General features: G+C 48.8%; 1 protein-coding gene across 7 annotated transcripts; it reads left to right on the top strand.

Annotated features, from left to right (window-relative positions):
• Positions 1 to 412: 412 nt before the first annotated feature.
• Positions 413 to 10,210, top strand: PROC (protein C, inactivator of coagulation factors Va and VIIIa). 7 transcript variants are annotated; one of them, XM_025435982.3, is made up of 9 exons: positions 482 to 542; positions 1,758 to 1,952; positions 3,204 to 3,370; positions 4,820 to 4,844; positions 4,957 to 5,094; positions 5,200 to 5,334; positions 7,274 to 7,413; positions 8,308 to 8,425; positions 9,530 to 10,210. In XM_025435982.3, the coding sequence occupies exons 1-9, from the start codon at positions 497 to 499 to the stop codon at positions 10,105 to 10,107; spliced, it is 1,542 nt and encodes a 513-aa protein (XP_025291767.1). In that variant the 5' UTR covers positions 482 to 496; the 3' UTR covers positions 10,108 to 10,210. The 7 variants fall into 7 exon arrangements, with proteins under 7 accessions (XP_048953305.1, XP_048953307.1, XP_048953306.1 ...); XM_049097348.1 differs by having other exon boundaries at positions 413 to 542; positions 1,806 to 1,952; positions 4,957 to 5,334; XM_049097350.1 differs by having other exon boundaries at positions 427 to 542; positions 1,862 to 1,952; positions 4,957 to 5,334.
• The last annotated feature ends 6,423 nt before the right edge of the window (positions 10,211 to 16,633 follow it).

Genomic DNA, 16,633 nt, shown 5'->3' with positions numbered 1-16,633 from the left:
AATGGCCAGCATTCACATGGCTGGGACTCTTAGAGGTGTATCTTTTCATCACAGGAATTGGAAATTGGGATGGTGCGTCCCTGTGTAATTGACAGTGTTTCTATTATACTGCCCCATAAAATAGGTACATCTTATAATTAATGGCATCCGAGATTTGGTGAAATATGGAATCATTACCAGTTGTGCTAATCTGGGGAAAACTACAATGTCTCTGAGTAAAAATGTCCCCATCTGCAATATAGACACAATGTTCCTCCTTCAGCCAGCCACTTTGAGGTCAAAATGAGACTGCACTTGTAGACAGTTTGACACTGCCCATCCCTCACCTCCCTCCCTCCTGGATGGCACCAATTGGTGGACAAAGGTGGGCTTTGGGCAAACAGGGCCATCCTGAGCCAGGAGCCTGTTTGTTTATCTGTGGAGGGGGAGGCCTCAGCACTGAGGGCCAAGCAAATATTTGAGGTTATGGATTAACTCACTCAAAGTCCAGGCTGTCATGGCGGTGGGACAGCAACCGAGCACTTTCTTCCCGGCCCACCCCAGTAAGTCCACTTCGTGGCAGGTTTGGTGAGGAGGATGGAGGAGGGATGAGCAGATGTTAAGGTTGAATCCTCCAGCCAGGGTTCCAGAGGCTGTCTAGGGCTTGGGCGAATGGGAACTCCGGGCTCTGCCACCAGCCAGGCCAGGGCGCTGGCTGGCATTCCTCAGGCCTGGGTGCCACAGTCCAACGGACCTTCTTCCCAGACTTTGAGGCAAGTGGAAGTCATCTGAGGACTGCCAGGGCCCAGGGATGTTGTCAGGGCCAGCTTGGAGCCCAGGACTCTCCATTCTCCCCACCTGATCCCCACCTCTACACCTGGGGGTCTGATTTAAACAAAAGTCAGCAGCAGCCACCAAGGGAGTCAGTGAAGATGGAAAGTCAGGTCAGATGGAGGGGGGGGGGGTTGCAGATGGGACAAGCAGGTTGATCCACCAGGCTTGGAGGCAGTGGAAGGCTCACTCCTCAGTTTCCTGTCACCAGTGCTACTGATGGGGCTCTGTGGGACACCCAATAGTTTGGGGCAGGGGATAAGAATCCAGGCCTGGAGCCACATGGGCCTGGGCTCAGATCCTAGTTCCGTCATGTCCTGATTGTGGGTTCTCAGTAAGCCACTTCCCTTCCCTAAGCTTCAATGTGCCCTCTATGAAATGGGGTGATGGCATCCATACCTCCCTCATGGGCATTGTGAGCTTTAACTGAGATAATAAGAGCTAATATTTCCTGAGCATCTGGTGTGTATAAGCCCTGTCTTAAGAGCATTCTGTGGATTAACTCATTTAATACTCACAATAACCCCATAGGGCAGATATGCAATTTTTCTAACCAGGAAACTGAGGCATGGAACAGTTAGGTATCTTACCCCGTGTTGTTGTCCTGGAGCTGGGATTTGCATCAAGTAGTCTGACTTGGTGGCTGGCCTTCTACACCATGCACAAATTGCTTGGAAAACACCATGAATGTCCAATAAATGTTAGTTCTGACTCTTAGGCTGGCTCTTAGATCAGTGAAGGCACCGCCCCCTGACCCGCACAAAGAACAGGGCCAAGGAAGGTACTTGCCATGGCCCTTTTGTACTGAGGCCCCTTGGATCTTCCCTAGGACTCCGTGCCCTTTCCACTTTTTCTCTTCACCCCTCAAACTCTGGGCAACTGCTGTGACCCTAGCCCTACCCGGGCAAGGACCCCAAGGTGCCAGTGACTGTCTGGCTACTGAACAGGGATCCCCCAGCCGCAGCCCTCACATTCAGCTCCCATCTGGGGACCAGGCAGCAGGCAGAACAGGAGCTGGTGGGGCTGCTGGAAGCTCAGAAGTCCTCCTCAGACAGGTGTCAGCAACTCCAGAATGTGGCAGCTCGCAAGCCTCTCGCTATTGTTGACCATCTGCGGAACTTGCAGCACAGCAGCTCCTCCTGGTAAGGCCACTCTCCTCCTTCGCTGGGACCTGTGGGGCCTTGGGGGCAGCCTTCTCTGGAGCCTGTGCAAGGACCTCTACCTTGCAGCCTCTCTTCTGAGCCTCAGTGTGACATGAGAGGCACTGTGGGGAGGAACTGCCTGACAGTCCCCTGCTGGCCAGTTCTTGGCATCCAGCAGCTGCCCCCATCTGGGCAGGCGGGTAGGGGGGTGGTGGTACCTGTGACAGCAGAGTACTGTGGTAAAAGCTTGGAGCCCCTGGAGGGCAAGTCCTGAAGCTCCTTCCTCCAGTCTGGGAGTGGGCTGCAGAGTCCCCAGGGCCTTTCTCCTCCCCCTACTCACTCCTTCAGCTGTGAAAGCCCCATGAGGCCACCACCCAAGCTGCTGCCACAGGGCAGCCTCCCTTCCAAGGCACGTGTACAGTGACTGCCCTGCCCCATCCCTCCCTGAGCTCCCCCTCCCCCCTCCACCCCAACCAACAGGGTGTGCAGCAGCCCTGAGGGGGAATGAGCTGCTGGCATCTTCCTGAAGCTCCCCACCACACACTCATTCTGTTGCTGGCATTTGAGCCTCTTCTTGAGCTGCTTGTCTGCCTGGGGTGCCCACCGACTCCCACCCGTGATCCACTTGGCTCCTATGACCAGACTTGGGTCAGATGCCTTCCTTTCCTGGCCTTTGCACTCCCCTGACTTGGTCTCTCCACCTCAGCATGGCCCAACAGACTCCTCTCAGAACCCAAGAGACAGGTCTGCTGTCTTGCAGGTCTGCCCAGCAGAGGGGAAGGCAGAGGAGTTGCTCCACTGAGGGAGGTCAAGTAGAGGTGGGGAGGGAGGAGGGATGGTGTCAACAGAGGGTTGCACAGGGGTACTCTGAGAGTAATGAGACGGGGGTGATGGTCCTGCTAATAACAACAGCATACCACCAACATGTGTCACTGGGCGCTGTTTGACACCATTATCTCATTCTTGTGTTTGGATGAACAAACAGGTTTAGAGAGGCAAAGGCAGTGGCTCAAGGTCCCATGGAGGTCAGGCTGGGTCCAAAGGGAAGGCTGTCTATCCAGTACACGCACTTTGAGTGGCCAACTCTCCCATCCTTCAAGGCTGGCTATCCACTGTGTGTGGAGGAAGAGAGCAGATGAGCTGGGTTAAGTCCTGAAGGCCTGAGACAAGAACACCTCTTGGGGCTCAGCACAGAGTGGCCCCTACCTCAGACCCCTCCCTCTAAGTGAGCTTCCCCTCTCTCCAAACCAGGCTCAGTGTTCTCTAGCAGCGAGAGCGCCCACCAAGTCCTGCGGATTCGCAAGCGTGCCAACTCCTTCCTAGAGGAGATCCGGGCAGGCAGCCTGGAGAGGGAGTGCATGGAGGAGATCTGTGACTTTGAGGAGGCTAAGGAGATTTTCCAAAATGTGGATGACACAGTAAGGCCATCCAGTGGCTGGGTGCAGGCTCAGGGGTCGGCTGGTGGCCAGCAGGGGTCTGGAGGAACAAGCTGGTGCCCCAGTGCTGAGGCCCTCTTGGGAGTCTGGGGAGGCAATGGGCACCAACCCCTTCTCCATTCAGCCTGCTGTGCGTGGTGTGGGGGTGAGTGGAATGAAGAGGACACTGGCCCTATGGTCTTGGTCAGGCACATGTGACTGCAAGGAACAGAACTCTGCAATTAAAAAAAAAAAAAAAGAACTCTGCAATTAACTCCAGGAATAGAGAGTTTGGGGAATCCTTAGGCTGGGATTCCCAAAAACCCCACTGAAGAAGTTCAGCCTGCCATCTGCCCAAAACTGGCCACTACAGCCTCCCCTGTTCTCTGTGACCAAAATGCCCCTTCTCTGTTTCCAGCCATGCACCTGCAGATCAGGGTGTGTGTGGCCCAAGACTCCCTGATGTCTGTCTACATACACTCCCTCTGTGCCTCAGTTCAAATTCTCAAAGGGCAAAATCTGATTGCTCAGGGGATCAGAAGGAAGAGTCCAGGTCCTCTCTGACTCCTGGAGCCTGATAGTAGCAGCCCTGAGGTGGAAGGATGGATTGTGAAGGGAAGTAGCTCTCTGATACAAGGCTCAGACCCTGCATCCCCAGGGGCTTACTTGAGCAAGTAAGACCAGGAGTTGTGCTCCCACCTGGGGTTTCATGCTAAGCTGTCTGTAGGGATGCCCTTCCTTCCCGTTTAGTGCTTCCAAGGCTAAGGGGGCAGCTCTGCTCTGCCCCTTCAGCTGCTACCTCCTTGCCTCAATCCCCACTGCCTCTTTCAACACACACCCAAAAGACTTTCTGCAGCCACAATCTGAGCACCTTACCTTAAGTCTCCTAGGCCCAGCAGGGCAGAGCCACTGCTACAGTGCTTGATGCTGTAGGCATCCAGCCATGGATCTCAGGTGTGGCGTCCCAGATCAGTAGCAGCAGTGGCAGGGACTTGGATAGACAAGCAGATCTTCTGAACCAGCAATCAACATCTGACCAACAAGGTCTCAACTCTGAGAACACTGGCTTAGGGGAAGACCACATACAGGAGAGGCCCAGAAAAGCCTAAAGGAGTGATGGGGGTTGGAAGGAGGCAAAGCTGCTGGGTGGGGGATTTGGGTCCCTTCCCTCAAACAGTCCATACCTTGGGCTTCCAGCTGTGTTTGGGGGGTGGGGATGGAGGGGTGCATGGGATGTGGGTGGAGATGGGCCACAGGCGACAAGGAGTGTGGCCATCCTCCGGGCAGCTTCACCAGCGGCTGGCAGCAGGCAAGCAGGGAGGGCTAGAGCCCTCTTGTCCAGAAGCCCTTCCCCCTGCAGCCCCACCTGGGCCAGACTCAGGAGGCGCCCCACGGGCTCCCCCATGCACAGAGGAGCTGATGGCCTAAGACCCTGTCTCTGTTCCTCCACAGCTGGCTTACTGGTCCAAGTATGTCGGTGAGTGCGCTCTAGATCCCAAGCTGCCGCGCCCCCGCCCCGCTGGGGTCCCCGAGCTGCTGCAGGGGCCGGGAAAACGCGGCACAGTGACGCCCCTCCTCCCATGTCGCAGACGGGGACCAGTGCGCGGCCCTGCCCCCGGAGCACGCGTGCGATAGCCCGTGCTGCGGACACGGCTCCTGCATCGATGGCATCGGTGCCTTCCACTGCGACTGCGGCCGGGGCTGGGAGGGCCGCTTCTGCCAGCACGGTGAGGGGGGGGCGGCGGGGAGGGGAGGCGGGGGCCAGGAGGGAGGGGGCGGGGGGAGCGCCGTGCCACCGGCCCTCCTGCTCCTCCTCCCCCCCATCCACCCAGAGGTGAGCTACATCAACTGCTCGCTGGACAACGGCGGCTGCTCGCACTACTGCCTGGAGGAGGAGGGCGGGCGCCACTGCAGCTGCGCCCCGGGCTACAGGCTGGGGGACGACCACCTGCAGTGCCAGCCCGCAGGTGAGCCCCACCCCCCCTGTCCCGGTGCTGGGATGGGCACAGGGAGGTTCCCTGGGAGGGGGCGAGAAGACCGGCTGCAGGCTGCACCGGGGCTCGGGGTGCAGTCAGCCCTTGGGTCACTTGCCCTCGCTGGCCTGCCGTCCTCCAGGTGCCCCCGCTCACCCTGGGGACAGTTCTGGAGGAGCATGAGCCCATAGGGAGCTCCTCTCCCAAACTCGGAGCAGCTGTAGTGGACCAGGCCTCCAGCATCTTCCTCCATCTACCTTGGATGGCTTTATTTTCTGAAGACACCTTGTCCAGCTTGGCATCCCAGTTCCCCTCTCACCTTTGGCTTCTCTGAGGAGAGACAGGAACCAGAGACAGGAGAGTCTGCCTTCTTTTCTTTTTCCTTCCTATACATTTTAAATTTTATCAAAATTGTATATGCCCTAGGAAGTGAGAATTTTACAGCTCTTATGATGAATTTCAGCAGGTTGCTCCTCAGGGTGGGTTTTTTTTGTCATTCGCTGTACAGTGCCCTTGGTGGGCCCTTCTCAGGTGGGATATCTACCGCCTGGGCACATTTCCTTAGTCATTTCTTTGATACTCTCCTTCCTGCTGTGTCTCTGTTCTGTCCTGGTTCTCCTGTGACTCAGATCTCTTTCCTCTGGGTTGCTCTTCTAGGTTTGTTATTGCTTCTGTTTTCCACCTCTTTGACTTCGTGTTCTTCTTTCAGGGGATCTTCCACAACGTTATATTCCAATTCTTTTACTGGGAAGAAATATCTAACATTTTATTCTGAATTAGAGATTCACAGGAACCTACAAGGAAATGCCTGTGCACCTGCTGGCCTGTGGGTTTTCCTGCGGGACCATCGGGTGGCCCAGGTCACTGGCAGAACCCCTACTGCCCAGTTCCTCAGGTCTCTAGGCCATTTCCTAAGAAGAATCTTCCAGGCTCATGTTTGAGTGGGCCCCGCCTGCCTTCCAGGCCCCTGGCGTCTGCCCAGTCTGCAGATGGCTGTGTGATTCCCCCGGTCAGCCTTGCACATTGCTCTTTCCTGTGGCTGGAGTCCCAGATCACAGCCTCTAACTCAATTCACCCTGTGCAGAGAATACACCTATGGTCTTTTACAGGGCTGAGAGGAGAATCTAGCCACTGGGCACCTGGGACAGGGGTCTAGGGCTCTAGCAGTTTCCTTTCCAAACTCAGCATTCCTGTCTAGTCCTACCTACCCTGTGTCCTTCAGAAATACTGAGGCTTCTGGAGGGGTTCTGTAATAAAAGCAGTTTGCTGCTGGAATCCTCTATTACTGGCTAAGGTTTTTGTTTTCTCAGTCAGCCATATCAGTTACCATGTCCAGCTTCTGGATTTTTGTGGCTGTTATCTGTCTCTGTTCTCTACCGCTAAGCACTTCCCCTTCTGATGGCTGCCCACTGCTCCTATTATCAAACCTAAATGGCGCATCATGAACAGATGCTGGAAGCCCTCCCATCCCTCAGTTCTCTGTCCTGTGCTCTCTCTTGACAGAGGACCTCACAACTATGCACAGAGCTACTTTGGGGGCTCTCCAGGAATGCCCACCACTTCCTTCCCATAATTTTTTACATGTGTTAAGGGCTTGATGGCATCCCAGCCTGAGACTTTACTTATGTTGGATTACTCTCAGCAGTCCTGGGTATACTGAACTCTGAGAAGTTTAACCACCTGTCCAAGGACACACAGAGAGGTAGTGATGCTGCTTGGCCTGGCTCTTACCATTAGGTGGCATGGTTTGTTGACTGACCAACTAACCAGAGAGGATTTGCAGGTTATTGGCCTTGGGTGCCTGAGCATCACATACCCCTTTAACCCTACAGGTGGAGCAAACTAGCCTGCAGGCAGGAAGTGGGCAAAGATGAGAGGGCAGTCTTGGGGAGTAGTGCCTGGCAGGAACTCACTAGCTTCCCTCTATCTTCAGTGAAGTTCCCTTGTGGGAGGCCAGGGAAGCAAATGGAGAAGAAACGCAAGCACTTGAAACGTGACACAAACCAAACTGACCAAATAGATCCAAGGCTCGTCAATGGGAAGGTGACCAGAAGGGGAGAAAGCCCCTGGCAGGTGAGAGGAGAGGCAGCTGTTGAGCTGTTGGGTCAGGAATCACTGAGCCCCTACTGGGAATTCCTGGTCAGGATGTACAAATGGAGAGAAGGAATGCTGCTTTCACTTAGGGTGGGGGTGGGGGGTGGGGGGTGCGGAGGGGCTGTGCCGGGAAAGCTGGAGGTCCCTGGTGGGAGTCATGACTGGGGCAGGGTGGGTGGAGCACAGGGGCATGGAGCAGATGTGCAGGAAGGCAATAGTTTTAACAAAGAGCTGGAAAGATCATGTGCTGCATGTGGCATTTTAGACAGAGGCCTAATGGGAGAGATGTTTTGCTTAAGAAAAGTGGGGAGGGGAAGGTTGACCCTGAGGTACCTCTCCAGCCTCATCATGGACACTAACACTTATTTGATCCCAGGCAATGGGGGATACAGAAATCAATAAGCAGGGCAATCCCCTGGGGGGCTCATAGACCCAGGGAGGGTCAGGCCTCTAAACACAACCACTCGGTGGGACCTACAAGGATGGCCAGCAGGATAGGGGCTGATGCAACCCTCAGGGGGATACTCAACGTAGCCTTCAGGCTTCAAAGGCATCTTAGAGAATTTGATCCTGGCCTGAGCCCTAAGGGTGAGTAGAACACTCTGGGTGCTGCTAAGGGTGACTACAGCAACAGTATGAGCAGAGGCACAGATATGCCCTGCAACAGGCCAACTCTGTAAAACAAGCAGAAATAGAAAATGCCAGTGAAGGACCATAAGTCCATGCTTATGTGACCAGGGAACCCAGGAAAATCCACCTATGCAGCTAGTGCCTCAGGCTTAAGGACCATACTGGGGACATGCTGAAAACCACGGGCCCTGACTTAGAGTATCAGGGGTACTGTTGTGATGTCACTGCCCACTCTCATTCCAGGTGGTCCTGCTGGACTCAAAGAAGAAGCTGGCCTGCGGGGCAGTGCTCATCCACACCTCCTGGGTGCTCACTGCGGCCCACTGCATGGAGGACTCTAAGAAGCTCATCGTCAGGCTCGGTGCGGGCTGGGGCCAGGCAGGAGGGGGCCACCAGAGGCCTCAGGGAGGGGTGGCACCAGACAGGCTAGCCAGGTTTTGGGTGCTTGAGCTCCATGGAAGGTGTCTGGGGTGAAGAGGCTTGTGTGTGCCCCCCAGCCACTCCTGTGGTAGAATTTTAGGCAGAGTGACACCTGATATTTGGTAGGTAGGGGATTCTCTTCAAATCTGGTGCCCAGGTGTTTACACACATATGTTTGCAAAGTGAGTGGGGGTGGCTCACACAGACACACTTGTGTCTGCACTCCCACTCCCATGACACAGGCTGTGTGTGCAGAGCTCCAGCACCATTAGGTGCAGAGACCCACAGGGCATCTACATGGCCTGGTCTCAGAGCCAGGCTTCACACAGACTGATGAGAACAGAGCTGGGCCACAGAGGCCCAAGCATCTTCCCTGCTTCCCCCAGCTGCTCCCTGCAGTGGTCCAGGGCCACAAGCCCAGCCCCACTCTATCAGTTTCTGGCAGGGGCTCCCCACTGTTGATGCAGGAAAGAAGGAAAAGGTACATTGAAAATGACCAAATTCATATTCCTTCCAATTACCTCCAGCACAACCAAAGACCATTTGCCTCCAGTGGCGCTCAGTTTAGGATTTCCAACTACCCCACCCCTCTTCTCTCACCCCTCCAGGAGCCACCAACCTTGCTGGAGACAGCCTTGCTGTCTCTTGTGTGTAATCCAGACCTTTCTTCCCTGGCAGAGCCTGTGTCCTGTTGGTCCTCTCTGGGTCTTGCTGCTCTTGCTCCATCCCCATCGTGGCTTGTCCTTACCTCACCCTCAGGCCAGCACCACTCACAGGAGAGTCGTATCTCTCTACTGTGGTTGCTCCATATTCCCTTTTGTGGCTCCAGTCTATGTCCCAGGCTTCCCTGCTGACTGCCCACTGCTGCTGGCTTGCCAGGCCTCACTGCTCCATCAGTGAGCGAGTCCTGAATTCCAGCGTTTTGCCCCTTGAGGACTGACACCACAGCGGTTACGCTGGCAGGGATCTGAGGCATGGACTCGTGGCCCTCATGATTACAGTGCCTGGGATACACAACCACTCTGACTGCTCCTCTGCCCTGCAGGGGAGTACGACCTGCGGCGCTGGGAAAAGGGGGAGATGGATGTGGACATCAAAGAGGTCCTTATCCACCCCAACTACAGCAAAAGCACCACAGACAATGACATCGCACTGCTCCACCTGGCCCAGCCTGCCATCTTTTCGCAGACCATCGTGCCCATCTGCCTCCCAGACAGTGGCCTTGCAGAGCGTGAGCTCACCCAGGTTGGCCAGGAGACCGTGGTGACTGGCTGGGGCTACCGCAGTGAGACTAAAAGAAACCGCACCTTTGTCCTCAACTTTATCAACATCCCTGTGGCCCCGCACAACGAGTGCATCCAGGCCATGTACAACATGATATCTGAGAACATGCTGTGTGCGGGCATCCTTGGGGACTCACGGGATGCCTGTGAGGGGGACAGTGGGGGGCCTATGGTTACGTCCTTCCGTGGCACCTGGTTCCTGGTGGGCCTGGTGAGCTGGGGCGAGGGCTGTGGGCGCCTCCACAATTATGGCATTTACACTAAAGTCAGCCGCTACCTTGACTGGATCCACAGCCACATTAGAGGTGAGGAGGCCTCCCTCGAGAACCAGGTACCTTAGCATCCCTCAGGCTTGTGTCTGAACCCCAGAGGCCACTCATGGAGTGGGGGCTGGATTGCTGAATGGCAATATTTGAAACATTAAAGAGGACATGTGACAAGCATACCAGCTACAGTTCTGTCTGTTGTTGCATCCCTTTTCTGGACTGTTCTGGAGGGAAGTAACATTTGTGGAGCATCTACTGCATGTCTCACATATTATGAACACAATCTTATCTAACGCCCAAAGCAAGTCTGTGGGATGGGAAATAGTAGTAGGTCCAAGTCTGGTGGGATCTGAGGCTGATAACATTTGGAGGGGGCTCTCTTTCTGAAAAATAAAAAAAAGTTGACAGTAAAACTGTGAGAGCTTCTCCCAAGGCCCTGGAAGGAGCCTGCACAAAACACAGATCTGGAAGCCAGAGCTTTACAGTAAACCCAACAAGACAGTGGTTTTGAACTCCTATTACAGAGGAGGAAACTGAAGTTCAGGAGGGTTTATGTGGTGGAATCAGGATTCAAATCTAGATCTGACTCCCAAACCCCTGTGCCCCTGGTCTGTTCTCCACTGGTCTTGACGGGCAGCTGTGTTGAGCACCTGCTGGATGTGGAGTCCATTATCAGTCCATTGGGGAAGTAGCTAGAGACTCAGAAGGTACTGTTTCCGCTCAGAATGAGCTCATAGTGTAGTTGGGGAAGCTGTTGAGGAACCATTTCACACGATCATGAACAGCAGTAAGCAAAAGATTCTATCTTGACCCAACCTTCTAGGCAAAACTGAATGAGACAGAGAAAGAAGTGAGGATGTACCAAATAAAAAGGGATAGAGGTGAGACAAGCCAAGACAATTAGTCTAAAGTCATACAAGTAATCTAACACTGTGTGGCCTTGGCCAAGTCATTATCTTCTCTGGGCATCAGTAAAATAAAGGGATTTTATTTTTAAAAACAGATACTTAAAGTCTCTAGAAATGGTCCTAAAGGCAAACAAAACAAGAACAAAGATACGTCCTTTAAACCAACACAAGAAAACTTGATCTGTCCAACAGAAAATAAGGAGAATAAAAATATATAAGTAGCAGACATAAATACATTGTGTTCCTATATAATAACAATGAACATGTGCAAATCAAAATTAAAAATACCACTTCCAACCACCCTCAAGAAATTGAAGTACTGAGACTTAAATTAAACACACAACTATGGCTACCCGATTTTTTACAAAGGTGCAAAAGCAATTCAGTGGAGGAAGGAGAGACTTTTCAACACGTGAAGTTGGTACAGTGGGGCATCCATCCACCAAAAAATTGAACCCAATCTAAGTCTTACACCTCATACAAAAAGTAAATCAAAATGGACATAAACTCTAAAATGAGACAAGAAGAAAGTACAGTTAACGGAAACTATGGAATAAGATGGAAATAATGATAAATGTAATTAGGTTAAACTTACCAATTAAAAGAGAGAACTGACATGGGCCAGATGGACTTAACAGGTATATTCAGAACATTTCATCCTAAAGCAGCAGAATACACATTCTTTTTAAGTGCACATTGAACATTCTCCACAGTAGATCACATACTGGGTCACAAAACAGCCTTCAACAAATACAAAAAGACTTAGATCATACCATGCATATTTTTCAAACCAAAACATTATGAAACTTGAAGTAAGTCACAAGAAAAAATTTGGAAAGACCACAAATTAAAAGAACAAATTAAAGAACAAAGACCACAAATTAAAGAACATCCTACTAAAGAATGAATGGGTCAACCAGGAAATTAAAGAAGAAATTAAAAAATACATGGAAGCAGATAAAAATGAAAACATGACTGTCCAAAACCTTTGGGATACAGCAAGGGCAGTCCTACACAACCTAATATTACACCTAAAAGAGTTAAAAAAGGAACAGCAAATAAAGCCTAAAGCCAGTAGGAGAAGGGAAATAATAGATTGGAGCTGAAATCATATACAAACAAAAAAACAGAACACATCAATAAAACTAAGAGTTGGTTTCTTGAAAAAATTAATAAAATTAATAAACCCCTAACCAGACTTATCAAAAAGAAAAGAGAAAGGACCCAAATAAATAAAATTACAAATAAAAGAGGACAGATCACAACCAACACCACAAAAATACAAACATATTTTTGTACGTACTAGAGAATATTATGAAAAATTATAGCCAACAAACTGAGCAACCTGGAAGAAATGGATAAATTCCTAGAAACCTACAAACTACCAAATCTGAAACAGGAATAAGCCCATAACCAACAAAGAAATTGAATCAGTAATCAAAATTTCACAACAAAGTGTTTAGGCCCAGATGGCTTCCCAGGAGAATTCTATCAGACTTTTAAAGAGTTAATATTTGGGAACCCTGGATGACTTAGCACTTGACTGTTTGTGTTGAGCTCAGCAAGAGCTGAGTCTGGATCTGGTCCCAGATCCCTGGAATAGAGTCCCACATCAGGCTCCCTGCATGGAGCCTGCTTCTCCCTCTGCCTGTGTCTCTGCTTCTCTCTGTCATGAGTAAATATATAAAATCTAAAAAAAAAGTTATGGTGAGAGCAGCTCTCACTGTTTCCCCATTGAGGATGATATTAGTTGTGGGCCTTTCGTATAGGGCCTATATGATGTTGAGGTATGTTCCATCTGCCTGATGCAGGACTTGATCCCAGGACTCTGAGATCATGTCCCAAGCCAAAGGCAGACGCCCAACCGCTGAGCCACCCAGGCGTCCCTCACCATAACTTTTTTACATAGTACTGGAAGTAGTAGCCTCAGCAATCAGACAACAAAAAGAAATGAAAGGCATCCAAATCAGCAAGAAAGAAGTCAAACTTTCACTATTTACAGACAAGTTACTCCATGTAGAAAACCCAACAAACTCCACCAAAAAATTGCTAGAACTAATATATGAATTCAGCAAAGTCACAGGATATAAAATCAATGTATAGAAATCTGTACATTGTTGCATTTGTATTCACCAATAATGAAGCAGCAAAAAGAGAAATCAAGGAGTGGGTCCCATTTACCATTGTACCAAGAACTAGAAGATACATGGGAATAAACCTAACCAAAGATATAAAAGATTTGAACTCTGAAAACTAGAGAACACTTATGAAAGAAATTGAAGAGGACACAAAGAAATGGAAAAGCACATGGACTGGAAAAACAAACTTTACTAAAATGTCTATACTACCCAAAGCAATCTACGTATTCAATGCAATCCCTATCAAAATACTACCAGCACTTTTCACAGAGCTAGAACAAATAATCCTAAAGCTTGTATAGAACCAAAAAAGACCCCGAATAACCAAAGCAATACTTAAAAAGAAAAGAATAGCTGAAGGCATCACAATCCCAGACTTAAAGCTATATTACAAAGCTGTAGTTGTCAAGACAGTATGGTACTGGCACAAAAACAGACACACAGATCAATGGAACAGAATAAGAAAACCCAGAAATGGACCCTCAACTCTATGGTCAACTAATCTTTGACAAAGCAGGAAAGAATATTCAATAGAAAAAAGACAGTCTCTTCAACAAATGGTGTTGGGAAAACAGGAGAGCAACATGTAAAAGAATGAAACTGGACCACTTTTTTATACCATACACAAAAATAAATTCAAAATGAATGAAGGACCTAAATATGAGATAGGAAGCCATCAAAGAAGAACACAGGCAACAACTCTTTGACCTCAGCATAGCAACTTCTTACTAGACATGTTGTCAGATGCAAAAGAAACAAAAGCAAAAATGAACTATTGGGACTCCATCAAGATAAAAAGCTTCTGCACAGCAAAAAGAAACAATCAACAAAAACTAAAAGGAAACCTACAGAATGGGAAAAGATATTTGCAAATGACATATCTGATAAAGGGTTAGTATCCAAAATCTATAAAGAATTTATCAAATTCAACACTCAAAAAACAAATAATCCAGTTTAAAAATTGGCAGAAGACATGTATGGACATTTTCCCAAAGAAGACATACAAGTGTCAACAGAGGCATGAAAAGATGCTCATTATCACTTATCATCAGAGCAATACAAATCAAAGCTACAATGCGATACCACCTTACACCTGTGAAGGCTAAAATTAATGGCTAAAATTAATAATACAGGAAACAATAGATGTTGGCAAGGACATAGAGAAAGAGGAACTCTCTTACACTGTTGGTAGGAATGCAAACTGGTGCAGCCACTCTGGAAAACAGTGTGGAGGTTCCTCAAAGAGTTAAAAATAGAATTACCCTGAGATCCAGCAATTGCAGTACTAGGTATTTACCCAAAGGATACAAGACTACAGATTTGAAGGAATATATGCACTCTCATGTAGCATGAGGGGTACATGCAGCATTACCAACAATAACCAAACTATGGAAAGAGCACAAATGTCCATCAACTGGCGATGAATGAGAAAAAAGATGTGTATGTATGTATATACACACACACACATATTATAATATATATAATGGAATATTATTCAGCCATTAAAAAGAATGAAATCTTGCCATTTGCAAAGGCATGAATGGGGCTAGAGTGTATTATGCTAAGTGAAGTAAGTAAGTCAGAGAAAGACAAATACCATATGATTCAGTCACATGCAGAATTTAAGAAACAAAGCAGATGAATATACGGGAAGGAAGAGAGAGAGAGAGAAAGAGAGAAAGAGGGAGAGAATGAAATCATAGAAGATCCTTGAAGACAGGAACAAACTAAGGGTTGATGGAGTAAGGTGGGTGGAGGACAGGCTAAATGGGTGATGGGTGTTAAGAATATCAAAACAGTACAAATATGGTATAAAAACAGATCAACAGAACAGAACAGAGAGCCCAGAAATAAACCCATGCATACATTATCAATAATTTACAAAGAAGTCAGAATATACAGTAGGAAAAGGACCATCTTTTCAATAAATAGTATTGGGAAAACTGGAGAGCCTCATGCACAAGAATGAAACTGGACCACTATCTTACACCATACACAGATATTAATTCACAATGGGTTAGAGACCCATTGCCATTTGTGCAACATGAATGGACTCTGGAATCACTGTGCTAATTAAGTCAGACAAAGAAAGACAAATACTATAGTGTCTCAGTTATATGTGGAATCTAACTAACTAACCAATCAATCAACTTCATAGATACAGATGCCAGATTGGTGGGTGCCAGAGGAGGGGTTTTGGGGGTGGGAAAAATGGGTGAAAGGGGTCAAAAGGCATAAACTTCCAGCTATAAAATAAGTCTTGAGGATGTAATGTGCAACATAGTGACTATAGTTAATAATACTGTAGTGTATATTTGAAGGCTGCTAAGAAAGTAGGTCTTGAATGTTCTCATAGAAAACAAAATTTGTAACTAAGTGTGGTGATGGATGTTAACTAGACTTATTGTGGTGATTATTTTACAATATACACAAATACTAAACCATTATTCTGTACTTGAAACCAATATAATGTTAAATGTCAATTATGTCTCAATAAAAAATTAAATAGAAAGGAGAGTGAATTAGGAACTGTTTTTGCTATAAATGAAATAGATACATTTCTTAAAGCACAAGGAGAAAATTGAAGTGGTGCTGAAAGCCATCCCTTCTCCTCTTCCAAAGCCTCAGTCATATGTTGTTTTGTGTCTGTGAATTCCATCAAACTTTTAAAGAACAGTCGCTTATGCTTCAAAATGAACAAAAACCCAAAACAGCAAAAACTGCCCAGCTTATTTTATATGTAGTGCCATAGATATCTCCCTGTTGGTGCCTAAGGCTTGCTGCCTGACCCTGAACCTTCATTTCCTCATCTAAGAACTTGGGTTCATATATACTATATCCCTCGCGGTTGTAAGGATCAAACAAAATAAAAATCTGCAGGGTGCCTGGAGGTAAAGCTCTCAGTAAGCTTCTCCCTCCCTTTTTTTCCTTACTCCTTCATGCAAAGTCTAGGAGTGAGGATCACAGTAACTAAAACTTCTTCAGAGATGGGAGAGATATGCACAAGCTGAGTTGTCTATGAAAGTAGGAGTTTAATTCTCCAGTGGAAGCTGGCCATGTGCAGAGAATCCTGCTCTGGGGCTGCTGGGGTGAGGGGTTGGGGTTTCTGCCTCCTAAGGAGCTCTCCACTCAGCTGAACCAGGGGGGCAGAGCAGGAGAGAAAGGACAGATGGCAAAGTGCTAGCTATACTGAGGCTAAAGAGGCACAGGGAGAGCTGGGGGGAGGTGGCAGGTTGGTGGGGCTGAAAAACTTATGGGCACAGGTCCAGGAATAGGTGGGCCAAGTCCCAAGAGGGGCCCAGGAGAGGATGAGCAAGAAGAGCTCCAGGGAAGAGATGGCTAGCCAGCCCCACTTGTCTCAGGGTAGACTGCAGGCTGAGGGCAGGGATGAGAATAGCAGTACCGATCACCCTCACTTAGCTAACCACATGATGGCAGTTGTCTCACAGCAACTAAAAAGGAATACTGCTGATTCTCTTCATATTGATGAGGAGGAAAGAGGGTCAGAGGGACTCTATAAGTTGTCCCTAATGGGGGAGTTGGGTGGAATTTGT

Source organism: Canis lupus, chromosome 19 (assembly GCF_003254725.2).
Source record: "Canis lupus dingo isolate Sandy chromosome 19, ASM325472v2, whole genome shotgun sequence".
Taxonomy (NCBI): domain Eukaryota; kingdom Metazoa; phylum Chordata; class Mammalia; order Carnivora; family Canidae; genus Canis; species Canis lupus.
Note: the sequence above shows the minus strand (reverse complement) of the source record. Positions and strands in the feature narration are given on the sequence as shown.

Coding starts and splice junctions, on each gene's coding strand:
- PROC (XM_049097347.1), top strand. CDS start 497: ATGGCGGTGGGACAGCAACCGAGCACTTTCTTCCCGGCCCACCCCA. Junction 5,335..7,273: donor CCTGCAGTGCCAGCCCGCAG/GTGAGCCCCACC, acceptor CTCTATCTTCAG/TGAAGTTCCCTTGTGGGAGG. Junction 8,426..9,529: donor GAAGCTCATCGTCAGGCTCG/GTGCGGGCTGGG, acceptor TCTGCCCTGCAG/GGGAGTACGACCTGCGGCGC.